The sequence below is a fragment of the Anabrus simplex genome, chromosome 1 (assembly GCF_040414725.1).
Source record: "Anabrus simplex isolate iqAnaSimp1 chromosome 1, ASM4041472v1, whole genome shotgun sequence".
Taxonomy (NCBI): domain Eukaryota; kingdom Metazoa; phylum Arthropoda; class Insecta; order Orthoptera; family Tettigoniidae; genus Anabrus; species Anabrus simplex.
Window position 1 is genome coordinate 689,222,189 of NC_090265.1, and position 23,711 is coordinate 689,245,899.

General features: G+C 39.2%; 1 protein-coding gene across 11 annotated transcripts in view; it reads left to right on the forward strand.

Moving 5' to 3' along the window:
- The window catches only part of LOC136857337 (cellular tumor antigen p53), a 198,860-nt gene that overhangs the window by 48,555 nt on the left and 126,594 nt on the right, over positions 1-23,711 (forward strand). For all 11 annotated transcript variants that reach the window (XR_010858529.2, XR_010858530.2, XM_068225144.1 and 8 more), the window contains exons 2-5: positions 7,553-7,639; positions 14,119-14,155; positions 16,297-16,515; positions 23,468-23,654. Coding sequence is in view for 9 of the 11 variants with exons in the window: in XM_068225144.1 (XP_068081245.1) it covers positions 7,560-7,639; positions 14,119-14,155; positions 16,297-16,515; positions 23,468-23,654 (523 nt within the window). In the remaining 2 variants the exon portion in view is untranslated. The remainder of the gene's footprint in view (positions 1-7,552; positions 7,640-14,118; positions 14,156-16,296; positions 16,516-23,467; positions 23,655-23,711) is intronic.

Here is a 23,711-nt window from a genome sequence, read left to right on the forward strand (position 1 = left end):
GGGGAGGGAGCGCCCAGAGGAACAACAATGCTGCCAACTGTTGCTTGGGGACCCTTTCTATCCTACAGTATTTCTTGCATTTTACAACTACTAAATGGCCGTTTTTCTTGCTGTGCGGACAGTCTGCGCCGTTGCGATAGAAACAAGCACTTTGAAGGGAGTGTGGCCCCAAAGGGGCCACTGTTCTCATGACAGATTGGTCTGGATGTGCAAAAATACCTAAAAGCTAATAAAGACCTTTTATTCTTGCCGTGCGGACTGTATTCGCCGTGGCGATAGAAAAGAGCCTCTCGAAGGGAGTCCTGAAGGGGCCACTGTTCTCATGACAGAGATTGGCCTGGATGTGCAAAAATGCATAAATTATAATAAATGACCTTTATTCATAATTTTTTTCTTCTGCAATGGTTGGTAACAAAATCTCGATCTCATTCTAGGTGTCAGTGAAGTCATCCTCATCCATACGTGAACCAGTCACCGTTATAAGCAATGGAGTATGGCGTCTAAAACAGGATTTTTGTTATAAATTTGTTATAAAAGTAAATGTACTTCTAGGGGCGGATGGGTTGGAACACATCTCTCATCCACGATCATTTTAAGGTGAAAATAGCAGCATTTAAAGTAATATTATATGTAATAATCCTTGAGGCCCCTTTACTATATTTCTACCCTTCCTTTAACCAATCGAAAAATGGCATCTTGGTATCTCTCTGCATTTACTGTTTCAAAAAAAATTTGCCCAGTTATTTGTCTTGCACTAAAGCACACCAATGTGGATATTCACAGTGATCATTAGACCACTGATGACCTATGCAGCAATCATTTGGTGGATGTAAGAAAGTAAAGGAAAAGTCAGTAGGCCTAGCAAACTTATTAGACTTCAGAGAATGGCATGCATAGCCATAACTGTGGCAATGAAAATTACGCCGACAGAAGCCTTGAACACACTACTGTATCTCTCTCCATTAAGTAACTTTATAGAGGGACAGGCTAGAATGAGCTCTTAATGATTTGAGCAAAATGGATGCTGAAAGGCTCTAAGGTTCAATCTTGGTCACTGTAAAATTAACAGAGTAATAACAGGGGAAGTTTTACACATGCCAGTTGATTATATTATTCCAAAGTATATCTTTGAGGAACCATTTGAGACCCAAATAACTAAAAAGGAAGACTGGGACTAACAGATGGAAAGCTGATAGGGAAGATATGTGGTGAACAGATGACTCAAGGACTGAGAAGGCAAAACGAGGAGGGATCATCGGGGAAAGACCTGAGAGATCAATCCAAATGAGCCTGGGCAGACAATACAGTTTTACAAGCTGATGTGATAATCATTACATGCCTTGAGGAAAAGAGGAAAACCTGAAAACGAACTTCAGAGATAAGAGCATTTCATCGTGCAGATAGCCAAGCAGCCATTAAACCTTTCGCACTCAGCCTATATGCAGGGGTTTGCTCGAAGAAGCTGAAACTAATTTCTTTTTTTCTTCTTTTTTTTTCCCAACCAAATTACGAAAAATCAATACTTAAACAGTTTAACACATATTAAAATAAAATAAATCACACTAAAACCGGAAACGAAGGAGCATTTCAGAAATGAATATACCTTGGTTGTATTATTATTGGTAAAGGCAAGACAAATATTAAACTATAAAAAAAAAAATTTAAGAAAATAAATAATGGTTTTCAATGACAGAATGATCAGACATTTTTGCCTTTTTCTTCCTTACTCTCACATCTGAAAGAAAGAACATTTAATTCTGAATAATTTGATATCAGTATGATGTGTGTGCTGCAGTTCTCATGAAGCATGGTACAAAGTTATTCACTGTACGCGTAACTGTCTTCGATGTCAGGTCCTCACGGTCCGATGCACGGTAAGCAGCTGTGAATGTGTCACTTCCCACATAACAGGAATCTCTTTCGGCAAAAGGAGGTCATTATTACTGTCTAAATCATCTGAAAATTCGAGGATATTGGCCTTGAATATGGCCTAGCCATAATGATAAAAAGATGACTCGAGCACATGCAACAATGGAGCAATAAGAAGGTGTAAAATTATAGTTTGTGAAGTACAGCGAACATATGATATACCAAAGAAACTAAATAAACTCTAAACTAAACTGATAGCAAGATCAAATTGTTGTATTCATAAGCCAACCAAAACAGATCCACGCAATAACAACTTCAAATAACCACAACATAAACATCCATGGTCAACAGATTTCATTTGTCGAAAATAAAAATATTTTGTAGGGCTGGTGGATATATCTGTAGAGTAAAACGCAAATTCAATGCTTTAAGTTACTGTCACGATCAACTGTTACCATTTAACAGCCACGCAAATTACCTAAATCCCTAAATAGGACAGAGCTGATGTATAGGCGCTGTGAGCTTTCTCGCCATAACCTCTTGCGCCGATAGATTGGCGCGCTGAGTGCGAAAGGGTTAAGGCACTTGAAGCTGTCCAGGTTACATCCAAAATTGTTTGGTATTGTCATACACTTCTCCTGAAGCTCTCAGAGTACAATGTTGTTAAAATAATATGGGTACCTGTGCATGCAGGCATAGCAGGTAATGAAAAAGCAGATAAACTGGCAAGGAAAGGGTCAGAAACACCTTTTGTGGGCCCAGAACCAGTATGTGGGATCTCTTATAGTCAAGCCTGCTACTACAGACATAAATGGGTACAAAAGAAACAAATGGAAAACTGAAAAAAATCTCCAGGATTCAGGCTTACAAAAGAACTAATGAAGAGCCCAAACAAGAAACATACTAAGGAACTTCTGGAACTCGGCAGGAGCTGCAGTCGCTTAAGTGTGGTCAGTATCTGGTATTACACGTTATAATTATAATTCTCATATTTTGGTCCGTATTGAATTGTACATTAAAGTCAAATAAATATTGTTTATTTAATTCCACCTATTCAATACATAGTGATTTTAATTAAGAAATAAATCTTATGAAGTAAATTATAGGGACCCCACTGTCACCAGCCCTGAAGATGTTTTTCCGTGGTTTCCGATTTTCACACCAGGCTGCACCTTAATTAAGGCCATGGCCGCTTCCTTCTGACTCCTAGTCCTTTCCTGTCCCATCGTCGCCATAAGACCTATCTGTGTCGGTGCGACGTAAAACAATTTGTAAAAACCTCAGCAGAGAAAATATAAGATGGATAGCAGGACTGCTGACTGGACACTGCCATCTTAAAAAACACCTAGTGTACATAGAATTGGAGTAATAAGAGACAATGTATGTAGGAAATGCAACTATGCAGAAGGATCAGCTGAACACATACACTTTGAATGTGAGGTGCTGGGAAGAATTAGAATCTCCACACTGGAATAATCTGGTGAAGAGAAGAAACATCCAAGACCCAATTTGAGGACCTGCAACGTTTTGAAGCGATCGGGTATACCTAAGTGGGAATGAAAAACACATGGTAGCAAAAGATCTTGGAGGTTGATGCTGAAAGGAACTTTTAAAGAGACTCCATGAATAAAAGAAGAACAAGAAGTGAAAAGATCAAGGAGATCAAGACACTGGATGGTATTTCATACCAGGAAGTGCACCGTAAGTTTAATTCTTTGAATGTACCTGCCAAGCATCTAGACTTAAGGGTTAGTGCACAGAGTCTACCAGGTTCATAGTTTCTTCCAATAACACCTGTGAAGATTGTTGCGCACTAGGCAGCAGTTGCTCCTGTGAACAAAACCGCAAAGAGTAAAAGCTCGAAGGTGGGCACAACCCATCCTTCAACCATGCAGAAGCCTGTGTCAGCTAAGAAACCTAAACCGGCACAGCAAGGGAGACTTCCGGGAGCCCTTCCCAGGTGCTCACTCACCCTTCTGTAAAAGGCGAAACATGCCCTCCATCTGGAGGGTTTTAGTAAGCGCCAGCATATTTACCTCTTGTAAAACCTACACGCTTTCCTTGTAGAGGGACTGCTCATTGCCGAAAAGTGTGGAAGTAGCACTTGGCATCCATCACCTCGTCTGGTGAAGGACTTCGAGCATTTATCCCCATCCTCAGATGAAGGTTTTAGGTTAGGAAGAGTCTCACCGCTTACAACTTAGAACCTTTTTAAGTTCACACTGTCACACTATTATGTTGGAATTGTAACAGTTATGACAGGCATCTTACTTAGCTGCAGCCGCTAATCAGTCAGTTTGTGAGTATAGTCTGTATAAAAAAAATCTAAAGAACGGGATTATGCCAACCAGATGTCCGGTGGTGTTGGTACTTGCACATGTTCTGACACCTACAGTGAAACACTTCCACTAAGAACCTAGCTGGAGGCAGTAGCGGTACATGTTCTGTTGCCTATCATACAGTTTGTAATGATTATTTTAAACCAGGCCAGCCAGCCTCTGTATATCAGAGATATAAATGACTTTATAGATCAGCTCCCACCTCCTTTCCTCTTATTAGGTGATTTTAATGCCTATTATGGGGCTCTGAAATGCCTTGCCGTAGAGGAAAGGGGTTGGAGAAGTTGATACGAGAGGAGAATTTATGCATTTTGAATATTAGGGAAAGAAACTTGTTCCTCGACCAAGACATTTTATGTGTGCGTTAGTTGAGGAATTTCCAAAGTCACCCTAGTCTACAGTTCGTTTAAGAATGCATACATGGGTTGTGATAAGATCTGCTTACTTTTAGCATGTACTAATCATTGTACCACTGCGAGCTGTGCCACAAAACCTGGTGCGACCACAACTCTTCAAATTACACCATTTGGTTAAACCCACTGCCATAATCTTGCCCACGCTGTTGCCAAGAGGTGGGATCTTGTTTCATAATTGCTTTTTTGTTTGTTTACTTCAGTTCAGGTGTTGTTTATTGGCACAACCTTACTGATAGGAACAGACATCATAGTACAGGAACTATTTATGGAAGAATAAGTACAGTATTCAAGAAAAAAGAAGAAAACAAGAGCACTATATAAATGTTTAGGAAACAGATAGCAAGTTGCCTTTTAAGACAACGTTGACAGAATACATCTAATAGACACACTATTATTCATCAGGGGTGGGGACCAAGGCCATGATATTTTTGAGAATAGATAAGAAAATAAAATGAGAAAATGATCACTACACTGTCTGCACATGGTTATTTGTCCATTTTGTCCAACTCTCTTGTCATGATAAAACATAAATTTATCTAGCCAGGCTCTGCTTGCTTTGAGGAACAGATCTCTACCAAGCTTGTTGTCCATATCAGTGGCTTTTGCAATTATTAGTCTCGAAAGGTTACAACTACTGATGCTTTACAGTGCCCAACTGAGCTTTCTTCATAAGTTTCACAGTTTTGCGAGCTTGCACATTACTGTCTGTGGTTTAAATTTTCGAAACATGTCTTTCGGTTTCATTTGCTTCACGTCTGATATCATCAACCATCGTTCACTCCATACTGTAAATCAGTGGAATACTTGTAGCATTTTCACCTTTCCTTAAACGGACGTTCATTAATTTCTATTTTCTAGGATAATGTCGACACTACTTTCTGAGCCATTTTAGCAGCTTGGGTCAAATTGGTGACAGCATTGTTAAATAAGAAAAGGAAAAAAGCAGGAATGTGATGCAAACCATACGTATGTTGAGGAGGGAAGGAAGTGACATGGTTTTAGCAATGTGATGGTTAACGGAAACTGGCAGTTGAAAAGGCGGTGACACATCACAGAAATCCATAATTTTTGATTTGAACATTCATTGGGGGAGAGTAGAGAATAGTAGTGTCTATTCTTAAAGCCTCCATATGCTACAGAATATAGGAAAGGAACGGGGAAGAGAACGGAACAAAGTATAATTATTTGATCATGAGGCCTAGTGCGTCCTTGGACCTGAATATTAGCTTTTGTCCTATTTCAGATACACTAGGACAAGGTGGGGGAGAAGGATAGTCATAAATGTTGAAACTACCTCAAACGTTGATTGTCATATCTGAATGTAAGCCTGTATAAGGATTGGAAGAACACTCTTAAGGCGGAAACACACTACTGTCACTTCGTGTGAACCTGCACCGAGCTGAGTCGGTGTGGATGGGAGGTTTTGATGATGTCACTGCATGTGGCGTGAAGACAGTAAACGCACTCTCCTCATGTTCACAGATCACAGTATACTTCGTCCGATGGCAAGCTACGATAGTACATCCAGTTCTTCGGATTCTGATGATCTTTTAATTGCCTGTGATGTTTCTGTTGCCATGAGTACTATCTATTACAAATGACTGTTGGTACATGAAAGTAAATGCGGTGAATACCACAACTTAGTAAGGAAGATAAATGGGCATCCAGAAAAATTTCAGATTTACTTCAGGCTGAACAAAGATGTAAATAAACTACTTTCATAATCTCATCAAAGAAATTGTTGGCCGAAGTACATTCTGCATTTAAAACTAATTCGGAGGAATCCTACACAGGCTTTTCAGATATCAGAAAATTTCAAAAAATTACTTCATCTCGCTTGAAGGCTCTGTGCCATGGGTATTATCAACAGTTTGTCGTGAAGAATAAATTGAACAAAGAAGAAAAGAACTGTGCGGTAGTGAATGGATCATACAATAAATATCTATTCACTGATCTCTAATTGAACAGGGTAATTTTTATTTGTAAGTTGTGTAGTATTTAATTTATTATGTCCAGCTTTGTGGCTAAGTGGTAAGCGTGATGGCCTTTGGTCACAGGGGTCCCGGGTTTGATTCCCGTCAGGGTCAGGAATTTTAACCATCATTGGTTAATTTCGCTGGCACGGGGGCTGGGTGTATGTGTCGTCTTTATCATAATTTCATACTCATCACAGCGCGCTGGTCGCTTACGGGCCTCAAATAAAAAACCTGCACCTGGCGAGCCGAACTTGTCCTCGGACACTCCCGACACTAAAAAAGCCATACGCCATTTCAATTATTATTATTATTATCATTATATTGGGATAAAATAATCATAAGTACAACTGTGGACTGTTTTCAACAACTGAATGCGTATTAAAATTAGTACGTGTGATCTTTTAATTTCTTTCCTATTTTGTACCATGCCTTGTGCCATATTTACTGATTTCTATAGTTAATCGAACCTATGTCATACAGATTCTCATGCACATGCACCTATTCAATTAACGTTTCTTCCATATCGCTAAAAGAAACTGCTTCTATTCACACTTCACGTCGCCAGATATGTGCTAGAGCAGAAAAATGTGCTTCGCGCGAAGAGCGCTGTCACCAGATTCTACGTCACAATGACGTCAGCCGACGTCAACAGCCATGACATGAGTGCAGTGTGATCACTCTACATTTCATACAGTGTGGAAAAGGCATAGCACATCTTTCTTGACAGGTTCGATTGCATCACGATACGCGCAAACTCACGTGAAGTGACAGTAATGTGTTTCCGCCTTTAGGCATTTTTAAGGTACTACAATGACTGTCTACATTGATGTTTGATAATATTAGCTTTGGTGCCATTGGATAGGATATAGTATAATTTGGTGATATGGTGAGACAACAGATCTACCGTACTTATTGGAATAATGTTTTTTGAAGAGTTATCCTTCTGTTACAGTGCAGCCATGGACCGAAGTGACAGCGGTATGAGCCAGAATTCTCTCCTTTCTGAAGGAACATTGAGGGAAGTGGTAGATTATGTGGGGTGAGTTTCAAAATTCATGTTAAATTCTAATGGTTTAGGGTGTGTGATGATTGTTATTGATCTTAATCCTACCAGTTGGAATTTCCCTTATTGTTTTGTGAGCATCTCATGAAAAAAAATTATTTCTGAGGCTTTTGATTGGTTTTAAAATTACAGCAAACTCCCATTTATCCGTTTTGCATGTTATCTGTGCACCCATGAAGTTTATCGTATTATCATTTCCTTTATTTTTGTCATGGCATTTTGAATATGTGTGAACTGCGTGCTCATGCTGATGGCATGCTTTGTTTGAGAACTAAACATTAAACTATGTACTGTTTAGCAGTTCTTTGTTGGTGTTTTGTGATAGCAGTCATAGCTATGAAGTAAAAGAAAGTGCATTTAATTTAAAAAAAAAAGGGCTTGAATTAATTCAAAAGTCTGAGAAAGGAGAAACAGTAAAGATATTAGTGAATGATTACGGTATTGATGCACATGTGTGACATGTTTCAACATTGGAAAGTGAAAAGTGTTGAAACTCTCGTATGCTATGTTGAAGAGGGAGATTTTAATTGGCCTATAGTAATGTTGTTGCACTTTCGAACATTCGTACTATTATTCGAAAGAACATTACTGATCATTTTTTGCCAAACAACAAAAACTTATCTTGTATCATTTTTGTACAGTGAATTAAAATTCTTTCAAGGTTCACCTATTCAATACAATGACATTTTATTGTGATTGAATCACATGTCAAATGGTACTAGTTTCAGCATCTATGTGCCATCATCAGCCGTAAGTACAAATAAAACAATTGTATATGTATGCCTAAAACATCTAAAGCACATTTTAACACATTCTGTATATAAAAAAACAGCAGCACAAATTCACTTATCCCGGATGTACACAGACTGGACTATATAACGAATTGCCAGAATTTTATAGTACAGCAATCAACTGTAACATAATTTTAACTTATCTCATGTATCATTACAGAAATGTTTTTTAGATGTTTTAGGCATATGTATATAATTGTTTAATTTGTACTTACGGCTGATGAAGGCAAATAGATGCTGAAACTAGTACCATTTGACATGTTATTCAATCACAATAAAATGTCATTGTATTGAATAGGTGGACCTTGAAAGAATTTTAATTCACTGTAATCCCACTTCAATACGGAACCCAATGAAATTCATAACTATAAGTCATTTTTGTACCTATGAGTGTTTTGCCAACAATAGACACAAGTCAATTTTATTTTAGCCTACTTGATTGGTATACGTGGCTATTGAATGTATTCATTGTTTGAAATTATTGCATTTTCAAACAGTATTGTACGTTCTGTATTATTTAAAGTTTCGTTGTGAATTAAAATGCATAAAGTCGTATTATCTGTGTTTTAAGTTATCCGTGCAAATTTGTCCAGTGATTAGCCCGGATAATTGAATGTTTGCTGTAATTTAATTGCTTCCTAATTTACCTACAGTATATTGGTTGCCTTTATCACAGCGAATACTATGCAAGTTTAGCCTGTAGTATTATACTTAAATTTACCTAAAAAAAATTTAACATTCACATCAAGGTTGTTTCATAGTAATAATAATAATAATAATAATAATAATAATAATAATAATAATATCCCCAAATAATTATGTCATTTAGTGGTCGTGAAAGTCTAGGAATTAAGATAATAATAATAATCATCATCATCATGATTATTTCTTCGCTCCAGCAAGCCAGGTGTGGTTGTGTATGAGCCTCCTCCAGTTTGTTCTATCCATCCGCAGATGCTGCTCATATATGCGACACCAGTTCACATATCTAATTTCAAGGTCCTTCATTATCTGTTTTTCCCAAACATCACAAAGTCTTCCTCTTGGTCTCTTCCCAGGAACATTGTGGTCAAAGTATGTTCGAGGAGTCCTGTGAGGGTTCTTTCTTTTCATGTGACCATACCTTGCAATCTCTTCACTTCTAGAGTCTCCAGCAAGCTTCTTACCAATCCAAGTTGTCAGATATCCACATTCCTTTTTTTATCCATTTTTGTTTTTTTGTAGACAAGAATGGAGGAACTTCATTTCTGTTGCCTGAAGATGACTCTTTGTTGGTCCAGTAAGTGTTGCTGCTTCCAGGCCATACGTCAATATAGGTACTAGATATATTTTGTACAAGCTGATCTTGGAAACTAACGGAAATGTTTTGTCCCAAATTATTTGATGTACAGCGTGATAGAATTTGGAAGCTTTCTGTATTCTGTTATTAATCTCTTGATGTATGGTATTGTCTGATGACAGAACACTACGTAAATACTGGAAGTTGTCTACAATATCCATCTCCTCGTCTCACTAAGCCAACTGTCTTCGTTTTTCTGATTTTGAGACCTAAGGTTTAAAAGCTTCATGCCAGAGATCTAGTCTAGTTCGTACTTCTGCTTCTGTCTCACCCCATACCATTACATCATCAGCAAAAACCAGAGCATTAGTTGTTGGATCCTTTCTCTTAACTGCTTTTAAAACTTCATCCATTATGATTATGAAGAAAAGTGGTGAAAGACAACTTCCTTGCTGGACTCCACTCTTCGTTTCAAACCAACCTGACCTTCCGTCCTGGACCTGGACACATCATTTGGTTTCATCATATAATCGTTGTACTTGTGCTATGATGTCATTGGGCACTTTCTTATGTCTCAAACATTCCCATATGTGCCTGCGAGGTACGTGGTCATATGCTTTCTCGATGTCCAGAAAAACAGTTATAAGTGTTTTACCTTTCTCCCAATACTTCTCAAAGAGCATTCTGGTGGCTAAAATGAGGTCTATAGTTGATCTATGAGGTCTAAATCCATGTTGTTCCTCCTCAAGTGTAGGTTCAACATATTTTCTAATCCTGTTCTCAAGGATATAGCATATAGCCTCTGGAGTTGCCTGGTGCTGACTTTTTGTAGTTGACTTGCCTATAGGCGACCTGTACGTCTGTGAGGATTGGGACCTACCTGCGATGATTTCTAATGATTAAGGCGACACACACACACACCCAGTCCCCGTGCCAGACGAAGTAACCAATTAAGGATAAAAATCCCCGAACTGTTTGGGAATTTAACCCGGATCCCCCTGGACAAAAGAAACTTCTGGTAAAGAAAGTGTTACCGACATAGAAATAACTTGCGTATATTTTTGTTTATAACTAATAGTATTATCTTGCGATGATCCTATACTGTTAAGATAGAATCTCTTTTGCTATTAAATTGATTGTTTTAACAGATCTGCCATTGTAAAGTGAAATAGAATGTACTTTCATGGAATTTTCCGTTTGTTGTCAGCTTGCGAAGTTCCTAGACATGTGCATGGACACGGGGCATAATAAGGATGTCTTGTAAAGTATAGGTTGTTTGGGTGTCAAGAAAACCTCTTGTAAAGCTTCTGAAGAGGGCTAAGTTAGTTACGGGAGTGTTTAACAACAATTAGTCGTAATGTGTTCAGCATGTTGAAGGATTTAAGTTGCATGTTCCTAAAGTTCATGTATGTACAGTATTTAGTATTCACATATAATTAATATATATGTAGAGTTGTTACTGTACTGAATTTTAATGAATTAGTACATGTTCTGCCATCAGTGAAGTGTTGTAATATGCCGTGATTTGCTGCCAATTTTCTCCCGATTTTTTTCACTTTTGAAAGTTGGCATGTTTGAAATTATTATTATTATTATTATTATTATTATTATTATTATTATTATTACTGCATGGCATCGAATTTATAGTAACTGAGACCAGTACAGGTAAACAAAACAATATCTAAGATCCATAGTTAGATTTTCTCTGTATTCTTTATACACTGACTGACAGAGCAAATGCAACACCAAGAAGGAGTGGTCAGATCTTTATGCCAATTGCAGGGTAGACTGACGTCACTGAGGTATGCTCATGATGTGAAATGCGCCGCTGTGCTGCACACGTAGCGAACGATAAATGGGACACGGCGTTGGCGAATGGCCCACTTCGTACCGTGATTTCTCAGCCGACAGTCATTGTAGAACGTGTTGTCGTGTGCCACAGGACACTTGTATAGCTAAGAATGCCAGGCCGCCGTCAACAGAGGCATTTCCAGCAGACGACTTTACGAGGGGTATGGTGATCGGGCTGAGAAGGGCAGGTTGGTCGCTTCGTCAAATTGCAGCCGATACCCATAGGGATGTGTCCACGGTGCAGCGCCTGTGGCGAAGTTGGTTGGCGCAGGGACATGTGGCACGTGCGAGGGGTCCAGGCGCAGCCCAAGTGACGTCAGCACGCGAGGATCGGCGCATCCGCCGCCAAGCGGTGGCAGCCCCTCACGCCACGTCAACCGCCATTCTTCAGCATGTGCAAGACACCCTGGCTGTTCCAATATCGACCAGAACAATTTCCCGTCGATTGGTTGAAGGAGGCCTGCACTCCCGGCGTCCGCTCAGAAGAATACCATTGACTCCACAGCATAGACGTGCACGCCTGGCATGGTGCCGGGCTAGAGCGACTTGGATGAGGGAATGGCGGAACGTCGTGTTCTCCGATGAGTCACGCTTCTGTTCTGTCAGTGATAGTCACCGCAGACGAGTGTGGCATCGGCGTGGAGAAAGGTCAAATCCGGCAGTAACTGTGGAGCGCCCTACCGCTAGACAACGCGGCATCAGGGTTTGGGGCGCTATTGCGTATGATTCCACGTCACCTCTAGTGCGTATTCAAGGCACGTTAAATGCCCACTGCTACGTGCAGCATGTGCTGCGGCCGGTGGCACTCCCGTACCTTCAGGGGCTGCCCAATGCTCTGTTTCAGCAGGATAATGCCCGCCCACACACTGCTCGCATCTCCCAATAGGCTCTACGAGGTGTACAGATGCTTCCGTGGCCAGCGTACTCTCTGGATCTCTCACCAATCGAACACGTGTGGGATCTTATTGGACGCCGTTTGCAAACTCTGCCCCAGCCTCGTACGGACGACCAACTGTGGCAAATGGTTGACAGAGAATGGAGAACCATCCCTCAGGACACCATCCGCACTCTTATTGACTCTGTACCTCGACGTGTTTCTGCGTGCATCGCCGCTTGCGGTGGTCCTACATCCTACTGAGTCGATGCCGTGCGCATTGTGTAACCTGCATATCGGTTTGAAATAAACATCATTTATTCGTCCGTGCCGTCTCTGTTTTTTCCCCAACTTTCATCCCTTTTGAACCACTCCTTCTTGGTGTTTCATTTGCTCTGTCAGTCAGTGTAAATACCAATGACTTTGATTAGTTTTATATTTATTACTTTCCTTATTTAATTTTTTAGCTTTTTAATAAATTGCCATAATAAATACAATTCATGACCCAGATTCTCTGGAGATAAATGCTGGAGGTCTTGTTATATTAATGCAGACTACTGGAGCCGTCCTGCTCCGCAGCATTATTTTTGAATAGGTCAGGTAATGTGTCTTGATATGTAATTGGATCCATGTGCTGCTCAGGTACTTTTTGAATGTCTACTTTTAGGATTTGTTTTACCTGTTAGTTATGTGTCTAGTAATTTTTTGTATATTTCTTTATTTTGATGATTGATATTTTACAAACCCTTTTGTAGTTTGAGTTATTGTTGTGTGTTTAGTTAAAAGTTTTAGTTTGAGATTATTTTATTTTGCGTGGAGCTTTGTCCTTTTTGTAGCTCATATATTCTGGGAAGTAGCTGATCCCTTCAAATACAGTAGATAACAAAAATAAGTGAATACTGTCTGTATTTACGTACCACCCTTTTGATATGATGTACACCATTGGAACGGTCACCAATCAGCGTATCGAACACGAAAACTGTCTCGTCCCCAAAAATGTGGATTTGACACTAACATTGGTGGTTTTCAATTATTTTTAAGTTGCCCCGTCCTAACCTCCGCCGTAGGGGTGCTATTGGTGTATAAACCTCATAGCACTTTTCTCCAGATAGTAAGTTGTATGTGTTTGTATGTGTACCATGTTTGGATGACTGCTGTGCTGTAACATACATAATCTTGGTCATTTTGGACGATTTCATTTTCACCCCGTCTTCCCCCTTATGGCGACAATAGCTGAACATGGACGTAAATGTTGTCGGGATTGTCACTATTCATCTTGGTGATTCTGAAAACTATGGATTCGACACTAATACAGGTTGTTTTTGTTATCTTCACATGTTAATCTCTCCCTACTCCACCCTTAGGGGTGCTGAGCGTGTCTTACACCCACAGTATCTCTCTCCAGATAATGTTAGGTTATATGTGGACCAAGTTTGGTTGAAATTGCAGGTTTGCCAACAGTCACTGTTATTTATAATAGAGTGGCGAACTACTCTGCAACCTGACAGCTGATGGCTGATCTGTTCAGGATGCAACATGCCTTTGGCCTGAGGACTAAACAGATATATGTGGAATTTTTTAAAATTTTATAATATAGTTTCATAATTTATTATTTTTTGCTCTGAAATAATTTTAGTTTTTTTTTCTTTTTTCTCCTCAGGGACAACAACATTGAAGATGTATTGAAGGATGTGGATGTAAGTGAACATGCTTTAAACATATTTTCCTGAACTAAAAGTTGAAATGGATTTTAATAAACTGAGGACAGTCTGATATTCCATTTGTTGTTGCTGATTTTGTTTTATGTAATAGTTTTGAGACATTGTATTCAACAGCTGGATATACTGACAAACAGTTATGGAGTTATCAATGAGAATATCAACTAAACTTTCAGCTTAGAATGATAATGGTTCCAAGGCACTATATGCAAGTTATTAAGTTTCAAAACTGCCCATAACTCCCAATACAGTGATCAGAAGTGGGGCGCATCTATAATGTGTACAATCGACAAAGGAATGGAAGATTTACAATATCAGTTCACATCTCAGAACTCAAAAGTTACCTATTCGAGAATCTTCTGGATATTTATTACATGTAAAATCTTCTGGAAGCCGTTCACTGTCATGTACGAGATGTTCCTTACTATCGGAACCCCACATTTATATTGTTAGACAATTCAATTATTTACTATTTTAAGTCTGCTCAACAATAGACCATTTTAACGTGATTTTAACACAACTCCTGTACTACCACTAACAATGGAATTTCAGGAAAGTTTTTAGTGTGTCGCAGCATATAACAGAGCACTGTACAATATTAGATTTCATCACAGTGTTATCAGATACACAGCCACTCAAATGTTTTTAATGTGACTTGAACACAACTCACGTACCATTATTAGTCAAGTTGAATAAAAAATGTTTTTTAGTGTGTTTATATTATCATGTTTTGGTAAATTAGTAATCTCATGCATCACAAATTGTATTGAAAGGGCCATTCTAACATCTTTCAGTACATGAATAGTTAGTGTCAATACAGAACTTAACATGAAGTCTTTGGAAATCTTGCAGAAGGAAAAAAAAAAAAATTGCAGTCTATGGGTATGGGCCAGATTTTCTGCATGCAAGTATACATGGAAGATTAAATTATTTTTTTATGTGAATCACTTTGCCAGTTACAACTGTATGTTCTTTAACAAGAATGAAATGATTCTACACTACCTGTTCAAAAGTATGGAGACACCTATGTAATGCAGAATTTAACCCTAGATGTCATGAGATTTAGACCCGCCAGTTGTTAGTAGTGAAACAGTAACAGCAGAATGGGTCAGTCAGAAGAGCTGAATGACTTCGAATGTGGACTAGTCATTGGATGTCACCTTAGTAACAGATCCATCGGGGACATTTCAACCCTTCTATAGTTGTGAAATGGAAATGCAAAGGAACAACCACATCTAACCAAGGCCAAGCAGACAGCAGTCCAGCCAGCAAAATGACTGTGTGTTTGGAGTTAAAAAATAATGGGGTACAGTGGTAGAGCTGCTGCTCATAAGCCAATCATTTCTGTAGTCAATGCTAAGCGACTCTTGAGATGGTGTAAAGAATGATGCCACTGCACAGTGGATGACTGAAAATGAGCGATTTGGAGTGATGAATCACACTATACTCTGTGGCAAGGCTTTGGGATCGGCGAATGCCTGGAGAATGTTACCTGCAATCATGTGTAGTGCCAACAGTGAAGTGTGGAGGAGATGGTGTTATGGTATGGGGGTGTTCTTAGTAGTTAGGGTGTGGTCCCCTTATTGTGCTTAAGAACACTCTAAATGGGGAAGGATATGAACACATTTTAAACCATTGTGTACTGCGTACAGTAGAGGACCAGTTCAGAGACGATTGTTTGTATCAACATGACAATGCACCCTTTCATAAAGCTGCATTTGTCAGGTAATGTTTTGTGGACAATAACCTTCCTGAAATGGACTGGCCTGCCCAGAGTCCCGATCTGAACCCAATGGAACACCTTTGGCATAAGGTAGAATGTCGAATTTGCTCCAGAGCCAGCGTCCAACATCACTACCTTCTCTGTTTTCAGCTCAATGGGCTGCTATTCTTTCACACCTCATTGAAAGTGTCCCCAGCAGAGTTAAATCAGTCATAAAGGCGAAGGGTGACCCACCTATACTAATGTCCTATAATAGGGAACGTGACACGGGTAAAGTCTAAGTGCGGTTGCAGATAGTTGTCCAGATACTTTTGATCAGGTGTACCTATTATACATAATGCTAACTAAAATGGTATGCAGTTCCTTGTTGATGTAAAACTACTGTACATGTTGGCAGATATTCTCACCTCATTCCGAGTTGGAATTTTCTCGCCCAATGATGATACCAAATTTGCCAGAAGACAGCGCTGTATCAACACTACAAAGTCTGCCAGAGGTCAGCCGTGTACCTGGACCATCACCAACCTGCAAAGTGCCATGCTTGAATGAATATTCAGGGCCATATGATTTTCAGTTTGAAGTAAGGAACGAGTCATCGGACCGGACAAAATGGCAGGTAAGAAGTTACATAACCAGTGTGTCCTTGCTCTTACCCTTCTGCTGGGTGACCAAGTGGGCACACTATGAACTATGGGATTGTATTTCGTGATTTATTATTAGTCGTAGTGGTTTACTTTTACTTGTATTTCTTAACTCATTGATGACAGACTACGTGAATTTACATACATAGTTTGATAACGATGTGTTGATGGCTGGCTATGTAAATTTACAGTTTTTTAACTTCACTTAATTTTACTCAGTCTTCCTCCATTTTGGTGGTCGCTAATCTGGGGTGATGACCCAACGTACATAACTGTCCACAGAAAGCTGTCTCTCGTTGTAAACAGCGGCCTGTGACTACATTGGGAAGGGGTTTGAACTTCATTCAGTCCATCATTGATTCTCATTTAGGGCTGTCACTCAGGTGGCAGATTTCCTATAAGTTGTTTAGCTATTTAGATTGTCGCTTTCACGGCCCATAATTATAGCACAATAATATAGCTTTTGGGCTTTTGCCCTGTCCACAAAACAAAGTGGAATTCGTTACGTTTTGCCAAGAACTTTGATCCACGTCTTCAGAAGAATATCTTGTCTGTTCATGAGGAAGAATTCTCTAATAATGACTTTGAATTTAAGAATACTTTGCCATTGGTCTATTGTAAATGGAACTCTCGTTCATCACCAGTTGTCTAACTATGCTAGCCTTCTGGGAGGGTCTCCACTGACAGCTTGGAACATTACATAAAATCAGCTTCATGGTCCGTATCGCACTTCAATAGATTCACAATTAAGTATTTAATTTATTTTCCACCTAGTCGATACAATGATTGCTTAAGGCAATTTTTAATGGTCAAAAGTGGTACATGTTTCGTATATTATCAACATCTTCAGCCACATAACACTGTTTAGATGAAAAATATATAAAATTGACAAAGTAATGCTTTAGAGGAAGTGTCCTTAAAATTAACATAAGATTGACAAGATTAAAACAAACAAATAACTCAAGAGAAAATATATAAATTATTTCTACAATAGAAAGCAGTCGTCAAGGAAACACTTGTACAATATTCCATAGAGAAATTGTCCTAATAAATATTCTTTTCTTAATAATTCATGAAAAAAGATCAATTTATAAATTATAAATTATACAATTTATAAGTAATTATCGAAACGAAGAAATCCTGATATCACAGTGCGGCTCTTATTATTAATGTAGATGAAAATATAACTAATTCCTAGTTGTCAAATCTTATTAAGCCTGCTTTCCTTTGGAACAGTAACTCCTGTCATTCTTTCACAGTTTGCGCCGGGTGTAATATTGATGATGCAATCTTCCTTGCTCTTGCACCTGAGGAGGTGGAGGAGCGGGGGATATAGGTGTGTCAAGAACTTCCTTGCTGTCACCTATAGCTTCAACTGAGGAGGAACAAGTTGTAGGGCTATCTGTAGGTGGAGAAATTCCAATTCTTTTTTCGTGATCCTTCTCAAGCATTTTCAAATATACTAGAATTTGATAATATAATGGATTCTTATATTCTACAGCCTCATTAAGGTTATCATTTTTCTTTACAAGTTGGTCTAGATGAATGTACAGGTCTTCATATGTGTTCATTAAGCTGCCCTTTTTTAACTTTTTTATGATGGTCAGGTCTTGTTCTATGTTGGTAAATTTATGACCTGTGGCAGTCATGTGTGATCCCATTGCTGAGAATCTTCTATGTTTTTCAGCATTCACATGTTCCTCCTCAGTTGAAGCTATAGGTGACAGCAAGGAAGTTCTTGACACACCTATATCCCCCGCTCCTCCACCTCCTCAGGTGCAAGAGCAAGGAAGATTGCATCATCAATATTACACCCGGCGCAAACTGTGAAAGAATGACAGGAGTTACTGTTCCAAAGGAAAGCAGGCTTAATAAGATTTGACAACTAGGAATTAGTTATATTTTCATCTACATTAATAATAAGAGCCGCACTGTGATATCAGGATTTCTTCGTTTCGATAATTACTTATAAATTGTATAATTTATAATTTATAAATTGATCTTTTTTCATGAATTATTAAGAAAAGAATATTTATTAGGACAATTTCTCTATGGAATATTGTACAAGTGTTTCCTTGACGACTGCTTTCTATTGTAGAAATAATTTATATATTTTCTCTTGAGTTATTTGTTTGTTTTAATCTTGTCAATCTTATGTTAATTTTAAGGACACTTCCTCTAAAGCATTACTTTGTCAATTTTATATATTTTTCATCTAAACAGTGTTATGTGGCTGAAGATGTTGATAATATACGAAACATGTACCACTTTTGCCCATTAAAAATTGCCTTAAGCAATCATTGTATCGACTAGGTGGAAAATAAATTAAATACTTAATTGTGAAGCTTGGAACATATCGCTTACAATACCAATATAAATGGTCCATTGGTGGACATTATAAATTTTCCAGCTAACTCATTCCTGGTTGCCAGCGTTTTGCCCCCGTGTGCTAGGTTGGGCTCATCAGTTGGTACTTAGGACATCTACCAAGATGCATGGCTAGTGCACACCGTAGAGGGCACTGCGTAGGCTACATGAAGCCACCGGCAGTGTCAATGCACTATGAGAGACTGTCTCATTACCAAAAATTGGTGCCTGCTTGGCCATCAGATGATATAGATGTTGATTCCCATAGGGAATCTGAAATATTTGTCCCGAATGAATAAATTTATAATACCAATATAAATGGTCCGCTTAGTAGAGCAGCTAGTCTCCTTACTTCCAAGCCTTGGAGAATACCAAAGAGGATTTCATTCTTACAGAAGCTGCCCAGACCAAATTCCCAGCCTAAAACTAATAATGGAATTATACAAATTCAGAAATAAACAGCTCTTTATCTCATTCATAGATTTTAAAAAGCATATTTTACAACTTGGTTTTTACAGGGCTCCGACACACACAGGTCTTATGGCGACAATGGGGTAGGAAAGGCCGAGGAGTGGGAATCAAGCATCCGTGATGTTAATCAAAGTACAGCCGGGCTGAGACGGTTGAGGTGCTAGCCATCTGACCCCAACTTGGCAGGTTCGATCCTGGCTGAGTTTGGTGGTATTTGAAGCTGCTCAAATACTTCAGCCTCATGTTGCTAGATTACTGGCACGTAAAAGAACTCCTGCACGACTACATTTTGGCACCTCGGTGTCTCTGAAAACCGTAAAAGTAGTTAGTGGAACGTAAAGGCAATGACATTAAAGTACAGTCCCAGCATTTGCCTAGTGTGAAAATGGGAAACCACGAAAAACCATATTCAGGGCTGCTGACAGTGGGGTTTGAACCCACTATATCCCGGATGCAAGCTCATAGCTGCACGCCCCTAATCGCACGGCCAACTTACCCAGTAAAAGCATGTGTTATGAACCATAGACCCCACACTTTAGAAAATCCTCAGATCATATGGTCTTCACCCCAGATTAATAAAAATGATCAAACTAACTTTAACCAACACAATATATCAAGGAAAATTTCAAACGAGAAGTGTCGGAAGCTTTGCAATAAAAACCAGCCTCAGACAAGGTGGCAGATCATCCCTACCGCGTTTTAGTATGACTTACATAAAATCAGCTTCATGGTCCGTATCGCACTTCAATAGATTCACAATTAAGTATTTATTTATTTATCGACTAGGTGGAAAATAAATAAATACTTAATTGTGAATTTTAGTATGGCTCTCGATTACATCATGAAACTTTGGTAGAAGGGAAACCCACTTAAAATCAAGATTACGGTAAAACTCTCAATAAGAACAAACTGCGTGGGATTTCCGATCGATTTAGCCTTCTTTGCCCTTGACATGGAAGGAGTTCGTTCTCAGATCATCATTCTAGAAAATACAGTGAAACTCTGTTAAGAAGTTTTTCAAGGGACTACAAAATGAAAACTTCTTAAGCAGGAAATTTCTTGAAAGGGGTAATGCCCAAAAACTTATTCTGTACTTTGAAATACATGTGAAACACACAGCCAACAGATTTCCTTGTTTGTGAACAATACCGAAATAGGCCGATATATAAAAGCTCCTAACAGAAAGCCACAATATAAACATTTGATTGTCATGACAATATTTTTAGAGATAAACTAAAATAATTGAACATATCGTATTATAAATATATTTTACTTAATTTTACCCCGTGGCAAGATCTCCCTTCAAAACTAGACATATCCGGAATAAGCTGGTAAAAAAGTGTGAATTCATCGAGATTAAGAACGTTGCAAGGTTTGCTTATTTTAGCAGGCAGAACCATTTCCTTCCACGCTTCCCTTTCCTCCACACACACACTCTCTGCTTCGCCGCAAATTTTTTTGTAAACGATGCCGGCTCGATTTTTAAAGTGGTCCAGCCACCCGCTTGATGCGTTACAAGGTTACCCTTAATTTGTATGCAATTTTTCGGCTTTCTCCTTCACAGTAGTCCCAATGAAAGGTATGTTTAAACTTCGCGGCTGTTTAAACCATATTAGCAGAGCTTGTTCTATTTCATCGTACTTTTCAGATTTAACTTCCTTGCAATTTGCTAAAGTATTCCCTGCAGAAGCAAAGATCTCTTCTTTCTTCGCTACAATGCCGTTCAAAGTAGAGAGCGGCATCCCCAGCTCCTTTGCCAAAGCAACACGGGAAAGTGTAGATGACTCCACTTTCCTTATAATCTCCACCTTGTCTTTTATTGTTAGTACCTTTCGCTTGGTATCTTTCCTCGTGAGTTCCGCTCATTTTCACTTAAAACGTTTGTACGTTGATATTACAAGCGCAACTAACTTCGCGACTCCTATTCATACTAATTACGACGCTACACTATGCGTGGCAATCCGTAGCTTAGGCATACAACACGCAAAAACAAGACGTGTACTACAGTTTAACACGTGCTTTCTATCTTCCTCACGCCCCTGACACCTGCTTCAAGGATAACGGCAGCAAATGGGAAATCTGGCAACTTATTCTTAGAGATACTTAGAACCTAGGCCTAAATTGCTCCTGCATTCCTACTGGTTGTCACGACAACGGGCGTAGTTTCTGGCTGTTTCGCAAGTACCGCATGGCCAAGCCAGTATTGTGTTTATTTTCCCCGCTTCAATCCTCTTCATGCTATAGGTAATGAAGAAAAGAAACACAGGTTCGAAGTTGCAGAAATAAGTGCATGGAAAAGTATCTGGGGTATTACATGGGAGTGATAAAGGCGTAGTAGCAACGCTAGCACACCTGAACGTAAACAGTTTCTTTCCCCACGAGAATTTTATTTCATATCTTCTAATCCTTGAGCTACGTTCTAATAATGCGATGTAATAATTACGAGTGACACGATATTACACTGTTTAGCTCGTATAAAGGTAAAATTGAAAATAACTTTCAATTTTATGCCAACACGTGGTATTGCAATGCCTCCGTGTGCCTCCCACCAACACCCATTAGGCTGTCAACATTCGTTCAACTTCGTAGACGATCGGGATCCTTCGGCCGGATGTTTGGTGGCATGTGTATCGGCTGGCTGCTGGCGTTGGCTGTTTCCTGCATAGAGTCGCGAAGTTGTTTTTGTTCACCTCACTAATAATGAACACAGAAAATCTTATCAGTTTAGTTCAAAAATGTAATTTCCTCTACGACAAGATCCATGAGTGTTATTGCATCAACGTAAGAGAGAATGCCTGGAAGGAAATAAGCAAGGAAATGAAAAATCAAACAGGTTAGAATATTCAATTTTGTGGTAGATTAACAGTAATGTTGTGGACAAATACACTTTACGATTTTTAATTAATGTTTAGGCCACCTCAATTAACGACTTCACCCTGTCGCGGCCTGCAAATTACTGCATTAAAGTTTTATCAAACCATCCATTGCATGCTTTGTTTCCCACGTAGAATCCCGTTCGATTCTATTCCACTAGATGGAATGGTGGAGTGAAAATTTCGACTGATGGGTTCGATTTGATTCCACAAGGTGAGAGTGAGCATCTGGTGTCCGTGTTGTCATAGCATGACGTTGTATGGACCTTCTTTCACTGATTGAAGCAATTCCTGTTGGATTTAGAAGTGGTTTTGATTCACAAGCTGTGAAACTAGTCTCCGATGCCTGTGTCAGCATCTTCTGACCACAATGCTGACGTGGTGTTTTGTGGCGTCGTGTATTATACCACTGCTTGTAGACACGTTGAACAGTCCGCTGCAAAATACCAACAAATCTAGCGACTTTTCCCACCGAAAATAACATTGAGTTACAGAAGATTAGCTCCTCCTGTGGATCAGTGGTAGCGTCGGCCTCTGGATCCCAAGATAGTGGCTTCAAACATGGCAGAGGTAGTCTGCTTTTTGAAGGGCAGAAAAAATTGCATTTGACACTCCCTGGTGTACAAGGTCAGCTTGAAAAGGATCTCTAGTAATACTCTTGGTGTTTATCTGACAAAATTAATTAAAATTCCCCACCACATTGCGAAGAGAGATTTGGTTTACTCTGCCATCTAGTAGGCCTCGGGTAAAATGAAACTTCAAAATTGACAACCAAGCAGCCAGATGCCATCAAATTAAAATGCTTGCACATGGTATCCGAGACCATACAATTATTATTTATTACAGAAGATTTTTCAACATCACATTACATAAGAAAAAGACTTAACCAGGTTCAACTGTATATGCATATACACTATTCTACCTTCATGAAAACTATTACCAGGCGAGTTGGCCGTGCGGTTTGGGGCGCGCAGCTTTGAGTTTGCATCTGGGACATAGTGTGTTCAAACCCTACTGTCGGCGGCCCTGAAGATGGTTTCCTGTGATTTCCCATTTTCACCTCAGGGAAATGCTGGGGCTGTACCTTAATTAAGGCTTTGGCCACTTCCTTGCCACTCTTGGGCCTTTCCTATCCCATCGTCGCCATAAGACCTATCTGTGTCTGTATGACAAAACTATCCTAGTCATTAATGAACAGTATGTTTCATTCCAACAGTTCTCGACACTTCTGAATAAGCTGTTTGTAAATATGTTCACCAAGATATCAGTGAATTTCAAGTGGATTTGGCAAGAACCAGACCTTTTCATTCGTGCATTACCAGTGTACACAAATCAAGAGTATTTGGAGCATCCTGTGCTGAGATGTCCTCGTCATTCTTCACCTGTGGAATCTTCAAATAAAGGTATTTACTATCTTTCTAATGTTTTAACTTTATTCAAAAGATGGTTCTGATTGAACA